This window comes from Artibeus jamaicensis, unplaced genomic scaffold (genome assembly GCF_021234435.1).
Source record: "Artibeus jamaicensis isolate MK-2021 breed Jamaican fruit bat unplaced genomic scaffold, CSHL_Jam_final contig_834, whole genome shotgun sequence".
Taxonomy (NCBI): Eukaryota; Metazoa; Chordata; class Mammalia; order Chiroptera; family Phyllostomidae; genus Artibeus; species Artibeus jamaicensis.
Window position 1 is genome coordinate 947206 of NW_026521981.1, and position 22001 is coordinate 969206.

The following is a 22001-nucleotide window of genomic DNA, read 5'->3' on the forward strand; positions in this document are numbered from 1 at the left end:
CATTATGGCCCAAGCAGAAGAGCAGCTCAAAAGCCCCAGAGCCAATACTTCTAAGTGATAAAGAGATAGCCAACCTATCAGATGCACAGTTCAAAACTCTGGTGATCAGGATGTTCACAGAACTGACTGATTTTAGTTGCATATGACATGAAAAAATGAAGGCTACACTAAGTGAAATGAAGCAAAATGCATAGGGAACCAATAGTGATGGAAAGAAAACTGGGCCTCAAATCAATGGAGTGGACCAGAAGGGGGAAACATCCAACCAGAAAATAATGAAGAAATAAGAATGCAAAAAAAATGAGGAGAGGCTTAGGAACCTCCAGCACATCTTTAAACATTCCAACATCCAAATTATAAGGATACCACAAGGGGAAGAGGAAGAGCAACAAGTGGAAAACTTATTTGAACAATAATAAAGGAGAACTTCCCCAATCTGGAAAAGGAAATAGAGTTCCAGGAAGTCCAGGAAGCTCAGAGAGTCCCAAAGAAGTTGGACCCAAGGAGGAACACACCAAGGCACATCATAATTACATTATGCAAGATTAAAATAAAGGAGAGAATCCTAGAAGCAGCAAGACATAAGGGGACACCTCCAAAGGAGTTCCCATCAGATTGTCAGCTGATTTCTCAAAAGGGACCTTACAGGCAAGAAGGGATTGGAAAGAAGTATTCCAAGTCATGAAAGGAAAGGACATCCAAGATTGCTCTATCCAGCAAAGCTAAAGCTTTCATTTAGAATGGAAGGGCAGATAAAGTGCTTCTCAGATAAGGTCAGGTTGAAGGAGTTCATCATCACCAAGCCCTTATTATATGAAATGTTAAAGGGACTTATCTAAGAAAAAGAAGATAAAAAAGATGAACAGCGAAAGGACAGCAAACTCACAGTTATTAACAACCATACCTAAAACAAAAACAAAAACTAAGCAAACAACCAGAACAGGAACAGAACCACAGAAATGGAGATCACATGGAGGGTCAGCAACAGGGGAGTGGGAGGAGGAGAAGAGGGGAGAAGGTGCAGAGAATAAGTAGCATAGACAGTAGGTAGATAATAGACAGGGGGAGAGGGCAAGAATAGTATGGGAAATATAGAATCTAAAGAACTTGTGACACGTGGACATGAACTAAAGGGGGAGATTGGGGGGAGGGGAGGGAAGGGGAGGAAATGGGACAACTGTGATGGCATAATCAATAAAATATATTTTTAAAAAAATTAAATGCACCCATAGCCAACATCATACTCAGTGGGTAAAAACTAAAAGTGTTTCCCTTAAGGTCAGGAACAAGACAAGGATGTCCAGTTCTTATAGGGAAAAACTGGCTTTCACCAGTCTTATTCAACACAGTACTGGAAGTTCTAGCCACAGCAATTAGACAAAGAAAAAATAAAAGGCATTCAAACTGGAAAGGAAGAAGTAATGCTGATATTATTTGCATTGTCATTAATGCAGTTTCATTTGCAGATGACATGATACTGTATATAGAAAATCCTAAAGACTCCACCAAAAAACTTCTAGAACTGATAAATGTATTTGGTAAAGTAGTAGGATACAAAATTATTACTCAGCAGTCAGTGACATTTTTACACAAATAATGGACTATCAGAAAGGAAAACTAAGAAAACAGTCCCATTTGTAATTGCAACAAAAAAAATAAGGTACCTAGGAATAATAAAATTAATCAAGGATATAGAAGACCTCTACTTGGAAAATTTTAAGATACTAAAGAAGAAAGAAATTGAAGAAGATACAAATAAGTAGAAGCATATGTTGTGTTCATGGACAGGAAGAATTAACACCATTAAAAATTTTCATACTACCCAAAGCAGTCTATAGATTCAATGTAATTCCTATTAAAATTCCAATGGCATATTTCACAAAACTAGAATAAATATTCCAAAAATTTGTATAGAACCACAAAAGACCCCAAATAGCCTCAGCAATCTTGAAAAAGAAGAACATAATTGGAGGTATCATACTACCTGATAACAAACTGTACTACAAGTCCAGAGTAATCAAAACAGCATGATACTGCATAAATACAGACATATACATGAGTAGAATAGAGTCCAGAAATAAGCCCATGCCTTTATGGTCAATTAGTATTTCACAAAGGAGGCAAAACATACAATGGGCTAGAGATAGTCTAGCCAACAAATGGTGTTGGGACAGATATGTACAAAAAAATGAAAGTATGCCACCAACTTATTATATCACACACGAGAATAATCTCAAAATAGATTAAAATCTTAAATGTAATATTCAAAACCATAAAACTCCTAAGGGTAAACATAGGCAGTAAAATCTCAGACATTTCTTGTAGCAACGCTTTTTCTGATATATCTCCTCAGGCAAGGGAAACAAAATAAAAAATAAATAGGACTACATCAAACTAAAAAGTTTTTACACAGCAAAGGAAACCATCAAAAGTAAAAGACAGCCCTAGCTGGTGTGGCTCAGTGGAATGAGTGCTGGCCTGTGAAAGAAAGGATCACCGGTTTGATTCCCAGTCAGGGCACATTCCTGGGTTGCATGGCAGGTCCCCAGTAGGAGTCACGCAAGAGGCAACCACACATTGATGTTCCTCTCTCTCTTTCTTTCTCCCTTCCCATCTATCTAAAAATAAATAAATAAAACAAACAAATAAATAAAAAGCTAATCCACTGAATGGGAGACCATATTTGCCAATGACATATCTGATAAGACCATATATGTCTATGAAATATCCAAAATTTATAAAAAAACTCAGAAACGTCAACCTAAACAAGGAACCAAATAGTCCAATTTAAAAATGGGCTAAGGACCTGGATAGACAGTTGTCCAGAGGACATACAAATGGCCAATAGACATGTGAAAAAATGCTCAACATCACTACTAGAGAAATGTAAATTGAGACCACAATAAGATATCGCTTCATACCCGCCAGAATGGCCATCATTAACAAATCAACAAACAAGTGTTGGCAAGGATCCTGGTGCACTGTTGGGCAAATGCAGACTGGTGCAGCCACTGTGGAAAACATTATGGAGTTTCCTCAGAAAATTAAAATGGAACTGCCTTTCCTGAAGTGGCAATTCCACTTCTGGAAATATATCCAAAGAAACCTGAAACACTATTTTGAAAAGAATACATGTATATGCACCCCTTTGTTCATTGCAGCACTGTTTCCAATAAATAGCCAAAATTTGCAAGCAGCCTAAGTGCCCATCAGTATATGAGTGGATATAAAAAGCTGTGGTACATTTATACAATTGAATACTACTTGGCCATAAAAAATTTAAAAATTGTACCTTTTGCTACATTATGCATGGACCTACAGCATATTATGTTAAGTGAAGTAAGCCATCAGAGAAAGAGAAATACCAAATTATTTCACTTATAACTCATATGTAGAATTTAATAAAGAAAATAAGTAAACAAAATAGGAACAGACTATAGATACAGAAAACAGGCTGGCAGCTGTTGGTGGGGAGTGGTGAGATTGAGGAACTGGTTTGTGAAATAGGTAAAGGGATTAAGCAAAAAATCATAAAAGATAGTTAAATATAAATTATTAAAACATTCAAGGGTTAGAATTAAGTGAGTAAGCTAAGAATTGAGAAAATTTCTCTAATAGTTTTATTGTCCAGGATCAATAAATAAAAAACTGGTAGTTGATTATATTAAAATTTTTACATGGCATGATAAGCATAAGCAAAATAAAAAGACAAATGACACAAACTAGAAAAACATTTATAATTTACACCAAAGTAGTTAGTATCTCTCATGTATAAAAAGTTGAGAAGAAAAAGGCCAACAACCTTAAAGAAAAGATGTAGCTATCTCTTTAAGTATTTGAAAAGATACTCAATGTCATGCATAAATAGAGAAATGAAAAATAAAAGTACAGAGAGACTCCATTTCTTATCTATAAAATTAGCAAAAAATGAAAAAAAATTTATACCACACTCTGTTAGCAAGTTTATGGGGATATGGGAAAACAGTCACTCACACATTGTTAATTAGCATAGAAGCCTTATGGAGGAAAATTATATAGGCATTTGGTTTTTACTCAGGATTTATTGTAAGGATTTATTCCATAGATGCGCTAGCAAAATTGTGAAAAGACATATTTACAATGCTGTTAACTGCATCATCATTTGGAATAGAAAAAAACTGGAAACAGTCAAATGTTCATCAGTAGGGTATTAGTTAAACTATGGTATATCCATAGAATGAAGTGCTGTGCAGCTGTAAAAAGGAATGAGGAATTTAACAAAAAGGAATAAGGAATATCTATTTATACTACTATAGAGCAATCTTGAAAAAGATTGAAGATATATTAAGTTTACAAAAGAAAGTTGAGAAATGTATACAGTGTGCTGTTGTTTACCTAGGAAAGGGCATAGTATCAATACATGTATATTTTTGCTTATATATTTAAGAAGTGGAAGGATAAACCCTGAACTCCAGAAAAATGCTTACCAATAGTGGGGGGAGGAGGTACATGTGAAGAATACATTGAAGAGACCAGGGATAAAAAGTAGAAGTATTTAAATATATTTTGTTGTGTAGGTTTAACTTTGAAGTCATGTAGATATTTTATATAGTCATAAAACAAAAGTGAAATAAAAGAAGAAATTACTAAAAATCAAAAGTAAAAAGGCAAATCTTAATGTAAGTATGTGTCTAATTGGTGGTATAACCACATAGAGAAGAACTTCTTCATTTGACCTTTTCCTTATTTAACTAGTGTATTAAAACACAGTAATTTGTTTTTGTAGCCCTACTGGGATTTATGTCAAGGACAAGATCTTCCAAAATCTCCATTAACTCTTTTCAGTAGTCGCGTTATAGATGGCATTATCATCATTATCAGACCACTGTGTATGTAGTGTGGGATAAACTAAATGAATAATTATGTTGGCATCATAGTGAATCAGGATTTTCAACATGAAAAAGTATAAAATGAGATCACTTGAGTAGATGTTTTTTTCTTTGAAAATATGTAATTTGATTCCCATATATTTTATGTCTCTGTCCACTGAAAAGGCCTAGAAATAGGGACCATTTCAACAGTACTAAACTACTCTTATACACATTTTGCAGTTTTTATCATGATTTCCCATTTAACAACAACAACAAAAAAACAGGGATCCTTGAAGAAGTGAGTGGTTCTGGAACTGGGCCAGGAAATGTGCAGGACAGTTCTGTAATCCTGTGTAGCAAAAAGCAAGGAAGATACCAGAGACTGTTAGGATTGTAGTTAAAGGACCCAGGAAGCAATTTGAGTAGATATCTACTAAAGATGGAATAAGTTTAGCATCAACAGAATAATAATCACAAGGGACTGAAACCCATAAAATATTCCTAAATCCCTGAGTTCATACTGAAACACTTAGTGGTTACCCTCGATAAGTGATTACATGGGACTGACTTCTTACTTTGAAAAATGGTTATTACAGGGGAAAATATCAAACATTTTTCTGCCCTTCCTATACAAATGATATCTCAAAGAACCCAAATAAGTGATGGCAAAAGTATTTATTTATAAAAGTATTACCTGTAACAAATGCACAAAAAATATTAAAACATTTTTATTTTGAAATCTCCTAGTAGATCTAGTCAATGATTATCATTGACTGCGAATATAAAAAACACAAACAGTACACAAGTTCAGGCACTACATATTCAATTGTCTTGTCAGAAATTATAAAACAGGAACCTGATCACAACCTCTTATCTATCACGGGGGTAGGTAGCACAGTTGGTTGGAGCGTTGTCCTGAAACACTAAGGTTGTAGTTTCGATACCCAGTCAAGGCACATACTAGAATTAACCAACGAATGCATAAAGAAATGGAACAACAAATCAATTTCTCTCTCTCTCTCTCTCTCTCCCTCCACCACCCTCTCTCCCTTTACTGCCCTCACTCTGCCCCTCCTCCCTGCCCCTCCCTCTACTGCCCCTCCTCCCTGTGCTCATAAATATAGAATCACTCGGAGAGCGTTTTAAAATCCCAAAGCCTTAGCTGCAATTACATTAAAGTTTCTGAGGGTTAGATCTAAGCATCAAGTTGGGTAGCCAAAGTTGAAATGCACTATTTTAGATCCAACTGATAATTTACAGAAAATACTGGGATCAGTGGGGTACAATCAGCAAAGTTTAGATTGTGGGAAACAGTAGGATATATGACCCAGTTTCTTGAAGAATTAAAAGTAATAAAAAGAAACTATAAATCAGGCTTGATGATATATCTGCTAATTATAATATGTGAACTGTTTATGGGTACTAAATCAAATAAACCATTAAAAAATTGCTAGTCAATCAGGGAAACGTGAGCACTGATTGTTATTGTAAAGTGTGATAAAAGCATGGTTATTTTTAATGGTCTTTACTTATTAGAGCTACATGCTGAAATATTTATGAATGAAATTATAACCACTGAACCAGCTCATACTGGTCCTATCCTGTTTCTAATGAGATACTGAGTTTGCATTTCAAAGACAGCAGACCAGAAGCACAAGTTATGCCATCAAAAAAGGTGCAAAGGTGAGAATCTTGACCTCCAGTTACTCCTGGAACCAAAGTCTCTTTCCTTTTGACAAAACCAAAAGATTGAGGCATGATCAGAACTTGAACACAGGAACTCTTTCAGAAGCAACTGGTCCATTGTCCAGGAAGATTGGTTGCTCAAGTCCCTTATCATATATTGCCACAAATGGTCAAATTCCAAAGCTCTGCCAACGAAACCTGTCCCATCGGTGCTTCCACATACCATCCCACCTCATCCTTCCCTAACCCCTTAAATTCCACCCCAAACTCTTGATCAGGGAGACAGATTTGAGCTTTGCCTCCTATCTCCTTGCCCATCAACCTGGCAAGGAAGCTTTGTCTTTTTTCAAAAACCAGTGTCATAGTATTGACTTCTGTTGTATTGGGCAGCAAGCCCTTGCTCCATAACAAAATGTATCGATGTCTGTGATTTGCTCCAGAAAAGCTGGTAGTGCCCTGGCCAGTGTGGCTTAGTTGGTTGGGAGTTGTCTCCCAAAACAAAGGGTTGTGGGTTCAATTCTCGGTCAGGGCACCTGCCTGGGTTTCGAGTTCAGTCCCTGGTTGGGGCTTGTGCAGGAACCAACCAATCAGTTTTTCTTTCTCACATCAATGTTTCTCTCCCTTTCTTTCTCCCTCCCTTTCTTTCTCCCTCCCTTTCTTTCTCCCTCCCTTCCCCTCTCTCTTAAAATAAATAAATAATAATTATTTTTTAAAAGAAAATATTTACTTAATTTCTACTATTTCAGGCATTGTGCTGAGTACCAAATATGCACTGAAGAAAACAAGCATTGTTCTTGGCCTAATGGAGTTTACAGTAAAGTAGGGAAAACTGTCTTTAGGCAAATACAATTAGAAATTGCAGTGAATGCCAAGAAGGCAAAGAACAGATTGTTTATGAGAGAGTAACCAAAAGAATAGGGTTTGGCTGGCCTGCCAAAGTTTGCTGAGTGTTGTCAGAAGATATCAGATTCCTGAATCAGAGCAAAAGGACTTTATTACTCGCAGTACAGCAAGGATCATGAGTCTCAAAATATTGTTGGTTCCCTGTGCCTCCAAGTCTCATTGGGAGACAAAATATGGAGCCCAAGTAGCTGGTGTACATGCTGTGAGTCCTGTTGCGGGTGAGAATCTACCACTTTTGTAGTAAAGCAGTAAGCAAGCTTGCTCTTTGTGTGCAGGGAGACATTACCTCAGCTCTCAAAATTGCTTTCTGCAAATATGAACCTGATAAATGGCCTGGATAAAGAGCAGCCAAGGCCCCCATTATTAGCATACCCTGTAGAAATGTGTAGGGACACTCAGGGCTTTGGTGGATTGCTTCTTCTAAGGGGAGGAGGGATTTCAAAGAAGTCCTCTCAGATATTTAACAAAAAGAAAAAGCTTAGTCCTGGCCAAATAGCTTAGTTGGTTAGAGTATCGTCCAGATACACCGAGGCTGCAGGTTTGATCCCCAGTCAGGGTACCTACAAGAATCAACCAAGAATAAATGTATAAAAGTGGAAGTGGAAAAATAAAGCAATCTTCTCTCTCTCTTCCCCCCAACCTCAAATCAATCAATAAAAAAATTTTTTTGAAACAGCTTTCCTAGGGTATAATTGGCATGCAGTAAGCTGAACATGTTTACAGTGTACAATTTGGTAAGTTTCGATATAGATACACACCCATGAGACCATCACAGCAGTCAAGATCAATGAACACATTACCTTTGTGCCCCTTTGTATTTCCTCTCCCTTCCATTTCCTTTCTCCTCCCACAGGCAAATGCTGATTTTCTCACTCTGTATTGGTTTATATTTTCTAGAACTTTGTATAAATTGAATGACACAGACAGCCAGCATTATGTATTTTTGTTTGTCTTTCATGCAGCGTGACTATATTCAGTATTTTGATTCATCCGTATTGTAGTGTGTTCTTTTTGCTGGCTGTAGTATTTCATTGTCCCAGAGTTTCTTTATACTCATCTATTATTGGACATTTGTGGTATTTTTGATTTTTGGCTATTACAAATAAAGGTGCTTTGAATATTCATGTACAACTCATTATTTGGACTTATACTTTTATTTCTATTCAGTAAACATCTAGAGTAAGAATAGTTTGACCATTTGGTAGGTATATGTCAAACATTTTAAGGAAATGCAAGACTCTTTCACAAAATGCTTATACAATTTTTCTTTCCACCAACAGTATATGAGAATTCTAGTTTTTCTATCCTCACCAACATTTGATTTTTTAAAATTTAGCCACTCTAACAGGCACGTAGTCTATCTAATCATGGCTTTAATTGCATTTTGCTAATGAATAAAGGTATTGACTATTTTTAATGTGCTTATTTGCCATTCGTATACCTTCTTTGATAAAAATCCCACTTTAAAAGTTAGGTTGTTTTCTTATTATTGAGATCTGACAGTTCTTTATATATTTTAGATACAAATCCCTTTTCAGATATATGGAAAATTTATTTTCCCATCCTGGGACTTATTCCTTCATTCTCTTAGGTGTCTTTTGAAGAGCAGATGCTTTTAATTTAGATAACATTCAGTTTATCAGCTTATTGTTTTATAGATCATACTTTTAGGTTTACATCATGCCTAACCCAAGGGCAGAAAGGTTCTCACATGTTTTCTTGTAGAAGATTTGTAGCTTTAGGTTTTATATTTAGGTCTTGAGTCCTTCCTGTATTTTTATCTGAGGTGCAAGGTATGAATTAAAGTTTTGTTTTTCAAATAGACACCTGATTGTTATGATATCTTTCATTGAAATGTGCCCAGTGTCCACTAAATTGCATTTGTGCCTTGGTCAGAATTTGGTTTTCTCGTGTATATGTGGTTTTATTTTGGGGCTTCCTGTTTTGTGTCATTTGTCTCTGTATCTGGCTTTAACAGTATTTTGATTTGTGTAGTTTTATAAATCTTGTAATCAGGTAGTGTTATTTCTTCAACTTTATTCTTTTTGGTTATTGTAGATCCTTTGCATTTTCATATGTTTTAGGGTTTTTTTTCAATTTCTAAAAAGAAAGGGTGCATTGATTTTAATATATAAATTTGGGGATAATTTACATCTTAACCACACTGAGCTTTCAAACCTATGAATATGTTGTCTCTTCAGTTATTTAGCTGTTCTTTAGTTTATCTCAGCATTGCCTTTTCTGTTTTTAGTGTTCATATCTTTCACATATTTTTGTTAGATATATCTCTAAGTATTCACATTTTAATGCTATTATAATCACATTATTTTTCATACAAGTTTCTTATTGTTCATCTCTAGTATGTAGAAATATGATTGAGTTTTACACACTGATCTTATACCCTATAATCTTGTTAAATGTATTTATTCTTACAGCTTCTTTGTAGATTCCATCACATTTCCTACGTAGATGATCATGTCTATGAGTAAAATAGTGGTATCTCTTATGGATTTCCAAGCTGAATTTTGTTTTGTTTTGTTTTGTTTTGTCTTGTTTGGCTCTTGGTCTTACTGCACTGACTGGAGCCTCCAGGACAATGTTAAATAGAAGTGCTGTCCTCTTTCTTTGGGGCAAAAGCAGTGAGCCTTGCCAGGTATCACGTTAGCTGTAGGGATTTTTGTAGATGCCATTTATCCAGTTGAAAACATTCTCGTCTGTTCCTAGTAGACTGAGAGTTTTTATTAGGAATTAACTTTTTATTTTTTCAAGTGCTGTTTCTGCATCTATTTATATGATCACATACTTTTCATCTTTGTTAATATGATGGATCACATTGATTGACTTCATTTTTATTTTTAATTTTTTTATTTTACATTTTTTATTGTTGTTCAAGTCCAGTTGTCTCCATTCCCCCCCACCACTCCCCCGCTCCCCAGCCATCCCTACCTGCCACCCTCGAACTTACCCTCCTTTATATATTGATTCACTTAAAGATGTTAAACCAACCATGGATTCTTAGGATAACCTGCCTTGGTCATAATGTATTATTCTTTTTATATGTTCTTGGACAAGATGTGTTGCCTTTTTATATCTACATTCATGAAGGATATTATTCTTTTGTTTGTTATTTGTTTTCCTGTTATGTTTTTGGTTTTGTCGTCAGAGTAATGTCAATCTTATAAGAGTTGGCAATTTATATTATTTCTTCTTTAAATTGTTCGATAGAATTTACCACTGAAGTTATCTGGGCCTGTGTATTTTCATTGTGGGAAGGTTTTTAACTAAAAAGCTCAACACATAATAAGGCTGTGCAGTGTATCTGTTTCTTAGTGAGCTTTAGTAGTTTGTCTTTCCAGGAATTTGATAAAACTGTATATTTCATATATGTTGTAAAATTTATTGGTATAAAGTTGTTCATAATTCCTTTATGATCTTCTTAACATCTGCAGTATAGTGAGGTGAGCTCTCACATTCCTAATACGACTAATTTGTTTCTTCTCTTCTTTCCTAACCAATCTCTCTAGAAGTTTTCTCATTTTCTCTAAGAACCAGTGTTTGGTTTCAGTGTTTTTATTCTTTTTCTATTTTATTGATATCTGCTTAGATTTGTATTTTCTTCTGTTTACATTGATATTTATCTGCTCCTCTTTTTCTGTATTTTTAAGATGGAAGCCGAGGTCATTGATTTGAGACTTGTCTCCTTTTCAAACGTAGATGTGTGTATAAATTTCTCCAAAGTATTCCTTTAGTGAAATTCAACAGATTTTTATATGTTGTATTTTAATTTCCATTGAGTTCAAAATGCTTGCTAATTTCCCTTTTAATTTCTTGTATGAACAAACAACATGAATTATTTATTTAGAAGCATTTTTTTTAGTCCCAAATATTTACTTCCAAAGATACCTGTTACTGATTTCTAATCCCAAACTATTTTGGTTAGAGAACATACTTTGTGTGATGTGAAAACTTTTAAATTCAAACTGTTTTATGGAATCAAAAATTGTCTCTCTAGGTAAATGACTCATATGTACTTGAAAATAATGTGTACTTGGCTGTTTTGGATAATGTCAATTAAGTAAATTTTGTGTTTTGTTTAGGTGTTCCATATGCATACTGATTTTATATGTACTTTATCAATCATTGAGAAAAGAAATTGAAATCTTCAATTATAATTCTTGATTTGCCTATTTCTTTATACATCACATTTCAAAACATATGGTCCACAAACATCAAATGCAATGAATATAGTCTGGGTAGGAAATTACTGGTACTCACATTATTTCAAGTGGCCTTGGAGGATATCTCTCTGATTTATCCTGTAATGTAGGCCCTTTGTCTCATCATTTTTGTATAAAAAAGAAACTTTTACATGCTACATTTTATTGTTTCATCATTTATCTAATGCATATTATTGTTTTGCTTGGCAGCTTCCATGTTTTTGAAACAGGCATTTGAAGGAGAATACCCCAAACTACTGCGTCTTTTTAACGATTTATGGAAACGTCTTCAACAGTACAGCCAAAATATTCAAGGAAAATTTAATGTAACTGGAGCCACAGACCTCTATGTTGACCTACAGCACATGGAAGATGATGCACAAGACATATTCATACAAAAAAAGCCAGATTATGAGTACGTTTGTGTAATCAAACCTGTTTGTTGGCATATTAAGGATTTGTCTTAACATAATCTTATGTCAGGATAGGTTCTCAGTCTGCTAGGAAAAAAACCTGAATATACTCAAATTTAAACCTGAAAAATCTCATAGATCACTCATATTTAGGAACCACATTGGAAAACAACACATATCTCACTAAGTTTAAAGCAACCAACTTTTCCTCCTATATTGAAAGAGTATTATTTTCAGTATTTTATTTGCATACCAAATCAATTAGTTTGCATATCTTTAAACACTAGAGTCAGAGCTATAGTGAGGAGGCTGGCTCAGATAACACCACCTACCTTGTGTTATCACCTACCTTGTAAGAAAAATGTTGGATAGATTTATGAGTAATATTTAAATGTTTGTTTCTCTTTCACTTTTTAAAAAAACTTATACTCGAATTGTGTCCTTTGCACTAAGTAGCTCTGACTGGTAAAATATAGGAAGTAGAAATTTTGACTGGCAGAATAGGTGGAAAATGAGTAGACTAGAATGATAGGCTGAGTCTATATATTATTTATTTTCTTTTCATTTTTTTTCCTTTCCTTTCTTTTCATTTTCTTTTTTTCCTGTCCTGACCTTTCCTTTTTCCTTTCATTTCTTCATTAAAGCTGGGGACAGTGAAACAAGGAAGGGCTTAGGATAGGAAACAACAGGAGAGTCTCGGCTGGGCTGCTTTAGCCCACAGAAAAGTCAGGGAAAAGGGGGCCTTGAGGACAGGTTTAGGGGGTTAGCCTGGGTCAAGCTGCTGCTGCCAATTGCTCCCCTGGTTGCAAGGCTCAGTGGGACCTTTAGAGTTTAAGAGATGCCAGCCTGAGAGGGAAGAAAGACATGGGTGTGTTCCCGGGAAGGGAGAGGGCTGTATTGTTTTCTCCAGTAACTTGGTTATGCAAAACATGGTGGTTGGATAAGGACTAATGGAAGAGGGGACAAGAGGACTGAACCCATGTGTTGATCTGCAAAGAGCAAATAATATATTAGTTTTTTCAAAAATATATAATAACATGCTATATGATTCTATTATGATTCTATTTCTGTTTTAGTCTTTAAAATCAATATGCTTACTTTTTTAAATATATATTTTTAAATTTTATTTAGTTATTTTTCATTTATGCTTACTTTTAAAAACACCTGGAAATATAGACAGCAAATGGTAAGAGTGGTTTATCTCTAGGAGGTAGAGTTTTTATTTTGTATTTTCTGCTTTTTAAATTCAATAGAAAAAAAAATCCCTGTGTTTTTGACTAATGGGATGTCATTGCCACCTTTTGGAGACTAAATTCAGTAAAGTAGTTGGTGAGGAAAAAGACCTATGACCCATATTTCAGGACCCCCCCCAAATCATGAGTTTACAAGGAAACAAATGTAATGGGCTTCAGATATTCTTTTGAACCCTGGTGGGTGAGACTCAGTCAGTTGGAGTATCATCCTGTACACCAAAGGTCATTGGATATAAGGAAGATTGGAGCAATCAAGGCAGAGATTGGATTACAGAATCGTTGTATGTGTGCTCTTGGGGATTAATGCCCCAAGAGGAGCAATACTCCAGGGGTGTTACTTCCTCCTGTATTTCTAAAGTGCTAACATATAAAAATAGACAGGGCTGGCTTAAAACCTTTATCTAAAGAAGTTACAGTCCTGGAGCATGACTACTCACCACGACCAGCCCATTTAAGAATTTATGATCAGATTACCCTGGGAGGTTACTTTCCATAGAACCCCCCTTTTTAATCCACAGGTCCCAATTTCCAACCAGAGGGTTGACTTTCTGGGGGGAGGAGAGCCTCAGCACTTCTGATCCTGCCCACAGCTGCCCATAGTTGAGGCTTAATTCAGGCAAATGAGATCAAGAGGTGGGTGCTCCCATGTTGTGCCCGCGTGCCACTCAGGAGCAGCATCTCTACCTTGTTGTGGCTCTCTTAAAATACTAGAGTCCCAATACACTTTCCCTTGGCTTTTTAAGTGGGGTTCCGTGCCAGGAAATACAGGCTGAGGGGACCCCAGGCTGCTGCCCGCCCCCCACCCCCTACCAAGTTCCTTGAGTAACATGTTACCTGAGCCTTGGTTTTTTTTTAAAAAAAACAGTTTAATGCTGACCAAATCTGATGTCTTTAAGGGCTTAATGATGAAGGAAGAGAGAGGATGGATAGAAAGGAGAATGGGTCACATTAAAGAAATTAAGTTTCTGTGCAGTTACAGAATGTATTTTAAAATAACAATCTACATATTGAGGAAGATCAACAAAATTGAAGCAGGATTAACTCAAAAAGAGTATAAATACATACATTGTATTCCATATTTAACATTATTTATTTATTTTGCATCACTTTCATTAACATGTAAACTTTGAAGACAGAGAATTTTCTAACCCACTTCACTGCTACATTTTTTGCATGTAGGAAGTACCAGGCAAATTATGGAGGTTTTACTGTATTAGTAAGAGGGAAGGAAATAAAGGATGTTAGGGGTATGGAAAGTGTTCCCAAGCTCCGACATTTTAGAGTTAGAGTTAGAAAGATTTAGAGTTTTAGAGTTAAAAAGGTTGACTCAGATATGAAGGATCCACAGTATACAGCTAAAATAAAAGTTAGGTAGACTTCTGACAGAGACAGAAAAAAGTTTGGAAAGTTACTTGTTTTGACATTGTTGCCACCAAGGATCCTCACAGCTCTGGAGCACAGGAAGAATGTTAAGTACTTATAATTCAGTGCTGAAATTTCTGTGGAAGCGGGGAGAAGCAGCTTCTCTTTCTCCTCCCTTCTTCCTTTACTTCTTTCTTCTTTCTTCTTCCATTGGCTTTTTTTCTTCTTCCTTTCCTCTTCTGTCTTCTTCAAATTTATTGGGTTGATATTGGTCAAAAAATTATATAGGTTTCAGGAGTACAGCTCCATAATACTCTTTATACTGTATTGTGTGCGTGAAGAAGCTTCTTAAGTCTAGTAAATGACAGGAGGAAAGATAGACAAGACATGGACTTCAACAGAGGATTGCTCCAGACAGATTTAGATACTAGTTCTTTACTTTTCCCATTGGGGCCTTTCTGTCTTCTTCTGTTCTAGAAGTTATAGTTACCACTTTACCTGCACATTGTTTTACTACAGTATAAGGCGTTTTAAAACTGTATCTTCGCAGTACTTAACAAAGGTCTTGTATGTGTATTCCTACTAAAGGTGTGCTAAGTGAAATACTTCTTGAATGAGAAAGTATTAAAAGATAACTATGGAATTATGATGTAGGAGCCAGGAGCATTCCAACTTCTAGGTCTTGTCAGTTGATCAGAAAGGGTGGGAAGGAAAAAGCCAGGTCTTATATACGTGAACGAGCAAGCCAGTCATTTTCAGGGTTAATATTTAGGATGAAGAGGGGTTTATTTTTTAAAAAGGAAAGAAAAAGACAGTGGTAGGTCAAAACAAAAGTAGTAGGGCTGGCAAAAGGTTCATAAACAGGGGTGATATGAGAAGATACGGAGTTAATAATAGGAGTAGGAAAGGGGAAATGGAAATAATGGTTATAGACATTTGAGATTAATTGTCAAAGGAAAACTCTAAGACCCAGTAATTGGATTGCTAAATGAAAATCAGTACAAATAATTGAAGACATGGAAAGAGTAAGGAGGAAAGAGTATTCAGTGGGTTAAGTTTTGGTTTGTGAAGAATATTGTAAAATTAATTAGCTTAGAACTCCAATTGGGTGTATTTATGTAATTGTAGAACTTTAACAAAATATGTTTTATTTTTGTCCTCACTCTTGATAATAACCGCTTTGACATGGGAAGATTGATAAGAGCCTATTCCTGTATGTGTACTTCCCTCTCAGTCTGTGAGCCTTGTGGACTCTGGCGGCTATGAGTGAAAAGGGTTGAGCTAGCACAGTAATTTTCAACCGTGTGCTGCAAGAATTTTTAAAACATTCCATATATGACTATTTAGTCCAAGGGCACTGACCTCTTTTCCTTTAGATTATCAAATTGAAAACTGACAACAGACCACATAATAGCTGTCAAATGTTTTATGGTCTCGAACCATAAAAATGTAGTTCATATAATAGAGCTGCATTTTATTGCTCACATCACATAATAAGGTTGTATCTGATTGGTTAATTCTTAGTACCTGAATTCCTTAATAGAAGTATAAGCACCTGATTTTTTTAAAAGTCACTTTTGAGCAAAAAGGGTAGATAGTTACTATTGTTATTATTTTTTGTAAATGAATCAAAATTATACCTATTTTTTTTATCAGATTAGCAAAAGAGTGTATTTTTTGGTGTGCCACAGAATTTTAGTACTTAGTTTATATGTGTCATGAGATGAAAAAGGTTGGCAATCACTGAACTAGTGAAAAGGTCTCTGCAGACCTGATACTGTATAAAGACAGGATTTGCTAACTAAAGGCAGAGTCCCGATAGAATTAAGGTTTTACAGTGTTATTCTTAAGTTTCAAGTGACACTCCAGTAGGTACTGCTGAATATAATATTATGTATGATAATTTAGGTATAAATTAAAATGTTTAGTCCTTAAAAAAATTAATTACAAAATACATTTGTAACAATATTTGTTTGTTTTAAGGATTTAAAAATTTTTTATTTGGTACGGATTTTTTAAAGTACATTTTATTGATTATGCTATTACAGTTGTCCCACTTTGCCCCTTTCTTACCCCACACCCACCTTCTCTCCAGCAATTCCCACCCTTAGTTCATGTCCATGGGTAGGGCATTTAAGTTCTTTGGTTTCTCCATTTTCTATACTGCCCTTAGCCTCCCTGTTTATTTTGTACCTATCATTTATGCTTCTTTATTCTCTGCACCTTTTTCCCCATTTCCCCTTTCCCCCTCCACTGATGCCCCTCCAAATGATCTCCATATCTATGGTTCTGTTCCTGTTGTACTTGTTTGCTTAGTTTATTTGATATTTATGAGTTTGCTTAGTTGATATTTATGAGTTTGTTGTCATTTTAGTGTTCATAATTTTGATCTTCTTTTTCTTAGATAAGTTCCTTTAACATTTCATATAATACAGGCTTGGTGATGATGAACTCTTTTAACTTGACCTTATCTGGGAAGCACTTTATCTGCCCTTGCATTCTAAATGGTAGCTTTTCTGGATACATTGGACATTTTTTGCCAAGCCCTCTCTTCTAGCCTGCAAGGTTTCTTTTGAGAAATCAGCTGATAGTCTTATGGGAACTCCTTTGTAGGTAACTCTCTGCTTTTCTCTTGCTGCTTTTAAGATTCTCTCTTCATCTTTAGACTTTGGCATTTTTTATACATTTTTAAATAATTTTTTTTCTTTTTCTGCATGCAGAGTTACACTTTACTTAAGAGATCCTTTTTAAGAAAGGCATTTATAGCCTGATATAATAGCACTTAGTAATATATAATTTAAGTTAATTTTTAATAAATTGTGTTCCCACAGTCCAGAAAAGGCGTTAAAAGACTCACTACAGCCCTATGAGGCTGCTTATCTATCAAAATCCTTATCTCGACTTTTCGATCCTATCAACCTGGTTTTCCCTCCTGGTGGTCGTAATCCTCCTTCTTCGGATGAATTGGATGGTATTATTAAAACTATAGCAAGGTATGTATATTTTTATATAATGGCATGTTACTAAAATGCCTATTAAGTTTGCTAGTCATGTGTGATTGCAGTATATTTTTAATTTATTGCAAATTATTCAAGTAATTAGTCCTGTAATTAAGAGTTTTTGCAGTGAGCGAATACACATAAAGTACTTGAGATTCCAATTAATAACATCATTTAAATACAATATAGAGACAGTCTGTTATGATTATTTTATCTTGTCAATGATGCAAAGTAAAATTAGTTCTTTATGCCATAATAAATTTCTAGTATTATACTCCTGAGTTCCCTTATTATTCCCTCTATTAGTTTTTAATTATCTTATTTCTATAAGATACAAGTAAGATAGAAATATTAAGATAGGATTACTATATAAACTAAAACAACATAAGATTATAAACTAAAACAACATAAGATAAAAAAGCTACACGATTTTAGTACGATGTCAGGCTTCTGGCTCAGAACCTGTTGGGGGTCCCTCTAGAACAGGGGCCCCCAACCCCAGGGCCATGGACTGGTACTGGTCCGTGGCCTGTTAGGAACCAGACTGCACAGCAGGAGGTGAGTGGCAGGCAAGGGAGTGAAGCTTCACTCACAATAGCACCTGAGCTCTGCCTCCTGTCTCTTCAACTCCCCCTATCCCTGGAAAAATTGTCTTCCATGAAACTGGTCCCTGGTACCAAAGAGGCTACGGACTGCTGCTGTAGAACACCCAAAGAAGAATAACCCTGGCACCCTCTGCCAGGCCGGTCCAGTCCCGTCTTAGGCTGGGCCCTGGAATTTCTCCTCCCATCTAAAATCCATCCAAAATACTGTCCTTTGGGAAATGCAGGCAGTTGCAGCACTGCCATCTAGGCATCCTTGAGGAAGAAGAGCCAGAGAGCCCGTCTCTGCCCTCTTTTTATTTTAGGTCTTCTGGCTCATAATTCCATGCACTCCAGAGGCACTCAGCTTCTCAGTCAGTCCCATCCTAGGTTGTTTACCATTGCCTTGGGAGACCTCCTCCCTCTTCTCCTCCCTGTTCCTCCCCAGTGATCCGATCAGATCTCTCTATATCAATTATACTGTTGCCTTTAGATATTTACAGCTGCCCAAATCAATTTGCAGTTATGACTGTCTCAGTTCCTGCCATAGCTAACAAATCATCATAACAGGAGGTCTTTACATTTGTCCATGAGCACTTTGAGGAGTAAAACTAGTAGTCAGTCAATATAGGACCAAGGTATAGAAATGTCTAGATTCTTTTATACTACAAATTTGAAGGTGGTGATTCTGTGGCATGTCAGAATAAGACTACATAGTCACAGATATAATATAATATACATAAGCATCTCTCCAGCTGCATATGTACCTTAACATTGTCTAAATTACCCAGCACCTTGATCTTAAATCTCTCCACAATTATCTTGACTTTCCAAAGTTCTGACTCAAGATTTTTTTTAACTCTAATGTGTTTATCTGTTTAGCATGGTAGCGATAAAAATAGTCCTGGCTTCAAAGTGAACATTAAAGAAATTATGTCACACTATTATATGAGATCTGTATGGAAAAAGTGTGTCCATTATAAATACAGTGAGAATGGTTTGTGCAAAATCAATGTAACGTGGCAACCAGGGAGAGTAGACTGGAATGCACATGTGTGAACCATGATAACTTCACTGTACTAGTCAGTGGGGGCGGTAGATGCTACTGAGTGAGCAGCTGTGTGGCTGTTGCATCAAAATGACTGAGTGAGTAGAGTATGAATCTACATCACATTTTGTGTTAAACTTGAGCACTCATTCATGGAAATTATTTGGATGATTCATAAGGCCACAGCCATGGGCAACTGGTAATTGGGCAGCTTCATCGTGACATCTTGCCTGCTCATGCATCAAATCTTGTGCAGTTTTTTGGTGAAACATCAAATCACCATGTGACTCAACCCTTCAATAGCCTCTCTGGTGCCCTTCAACTTCTGGCTTTTCCCAAAACTAAAATCACCTCTGAAAAGGAAGAGATTTCAGGCAATCAATGAGATTCAGGAAAATACGACAGGGCAGCTGATGGCAATTGTGAGAACTGTGTGAGATCCCAAGGTACCTGCTTTGAAGAGGACAGAGGCATCACTGTCCTACGTACAATGTTTCTTGTATCTTGTATCTTCTTCAGTAAATGTCTGTATTTTCCATATTACATGGCTGGATACTTTCTGCACAGACCTCTGGAAAGACATTCTGTCACCCATAGTCTGCACTAATGTTTCAAAGTCCTTCAATCGCTTCATAAAGAGAATCTGATCAGTGCCAAAATTTAATCTGCTACTTCAGAGACAATAAATACTTCTTCCGCTTTCTACCTCTTTGTGGGTTTTCATGCAATTTTTAACCCTGAGTATTCTTTCCACGTAAACATTCTGGGGGTTTTGTTTGTTTGTTTGTTTGTTTTCTTTTTTTTTTGGCTTGGTAGTCAGTTCAAATGTCCCAATTAACTTGGTATTAAAGTTGGAAATAGAAATAAGAAAGAAATACTTTAAGAATTCAATCTTTCAAATTCTTATTATGCTTTTGAGATATTTGAAAATGTAAACAAAGTAGCATAAATTGGCATTAATTCCTAGAAACTGAGTTCCTTTATGTATCATATGTGATTTATATTGTTAGCCCCTGTCCTCCAAGGTCGTCATTTCCATTCAAGAGCTGTCATTTCCGTGCAGATGTCTGTAATATGCAGTGGCTCTAATTGCACTTCTCAGTATTAACAAGGTTGCAACTTTAAAAATCTGTGCACAATTTACTCTCATAATCACAGCCTGAATCCACACATGACATGCTTTTATTAATGAGAAACTGGTCGTTAACAAAGCCATCTCAAAGCACTTTCTTCCAATGCTGAATTTAGAAGGGAAAGTGAAACAATGCAACCAATTCTTGCAAGTAATCAATGAAATCTATAAAAAAGAAGTACCATATTGTGTATTCATTTTAGCTTTATAAGTTTATTATTGATTTTAGGTTTATATATTTATTAATAAGCAGTGATGCTAATAATGAAGTCTGTTTGTTTTCTCCAGTGAACTAAATGTTGCTGCTGTTGATGGAGACCTCACATTAGCTGTATCAAAGAACGTGGCAAAGACCATCCAGTTATACGGTGTGAAATCAGAGCAGCTTGTAAGTGTTACCTGTTCTATAAATTTTCATAACTTTGTTTAAAATTACCAATTATACAATATTCAAATAACTATGAATATTAAATGGACAGCATAGTAATTAATTAATTTTTCTTTGTGACCAGTTGATGTTTTGTTTGTTTAATATTTATATATTTTCTTTTTAAATTTATTTTAATTTTTTAGTATATTTTATTGATTATGCCATTACAGTTGGCCCATTTTTTTCCCTCCCCTTCATCTCCTTCCGCCCTACCACCAGCATATCCCCCCTTTAACGTTTCATATAATAAAGGCTTGGTGGTAATGAACTCCTTTAACTTGATCTTATTTGGGAAGCACTTTATCTGCCCTTCCATTCTAAATGATAGCTTTGCTGGATAGAGCAATCTTGGATGTAGGTCCTTGCCTTTCATGACTTCAAATATTTCTTTCCAGCCCCTTCTTGCCTGCAAGGTTTCTTTTGAGAAATCAGCTGACAGTCTGATGGGAACTCCTTTGTAGGTAACTGTCTCCTTTCTCTTGCTGCTTTTAAGAGTCTCTCCTTATCTTTAATCTTGGGTAATGTAATTATGTTGTGCCTTGGTTTGTGCTTCCTTGGGTCCAACTTCTTTGGGACTCTGTGAACTTCCTGGACTTCCTGGAAGTCTATTTCCTTTGTCAGATTGGGGGACGTTCTTCATTATTTTTTTTTTCAAATAAGTTTTCAATTTCTTGCTCTTCCTCTTCTCCTTCTGGCGCCTCTATGATTTTGATGTTGGAATGTTTAAAGTTATCCTGGAGGTTCCTAAACTTCTCCTCATTTTTTTTGAATTCTTGTTTCTTCATTCTGTTCTGTTTGGAAGTTTCTTCCTTCCTTCTGCTCGAAATTGTTGATTTGAGTCCCGATTTCCTTCCCCTCACTTTTAGTTCCCCGTATATTTCCCTTTGTTCACTAGCCTTCACTTCTTCCTCCATTTTGTGCCTGTACTCAATCATTTCTGTGAGCATCTTGATTACCAGTGTTTTGAACTCTGCATTTGATAGGTTGGCTACCTCCTCATTGCTTAATTCTTTTTTTCTGGAAATTTGATCTCTTCTTTCATTTGGGCTGTATTTCTTTGTCTCAGCACACCTGTTATGTTGTAAGGGGTAGAGCCTTAGGTGTTTAACAGGGTGGGGCAACCAACA

The 22001-nt window shown here is 35.8% G+C and overlaps 1 protein-coding gene across 1 annotated transcript in view; it reads left to right on the forward strand.

Moving 5' to 3' along the window:
• Window positions 1-22001, forward strand: part of COG5 (component of oligomeric golgi complex 5) — a 347306-nt gene that overhangs the window by 242864 nt on the left and 82441 nt on the right. The window contains exons 12-14 of the mRNA XM_037150482.2: window positions 11867-12071; window positions 17516-17677; window positions 20733-20832. Coding sequence (XP_037006377.2) covers window positions 11867-12071; window positions 17516-17677; window positions 20733-20832 — 467 coding nt within the window. The remainder of the gene's footprint in view (window positions 1-11866; window positions 12072-17515; window positions 17678-20732; window positions 20833-22001) is intronic.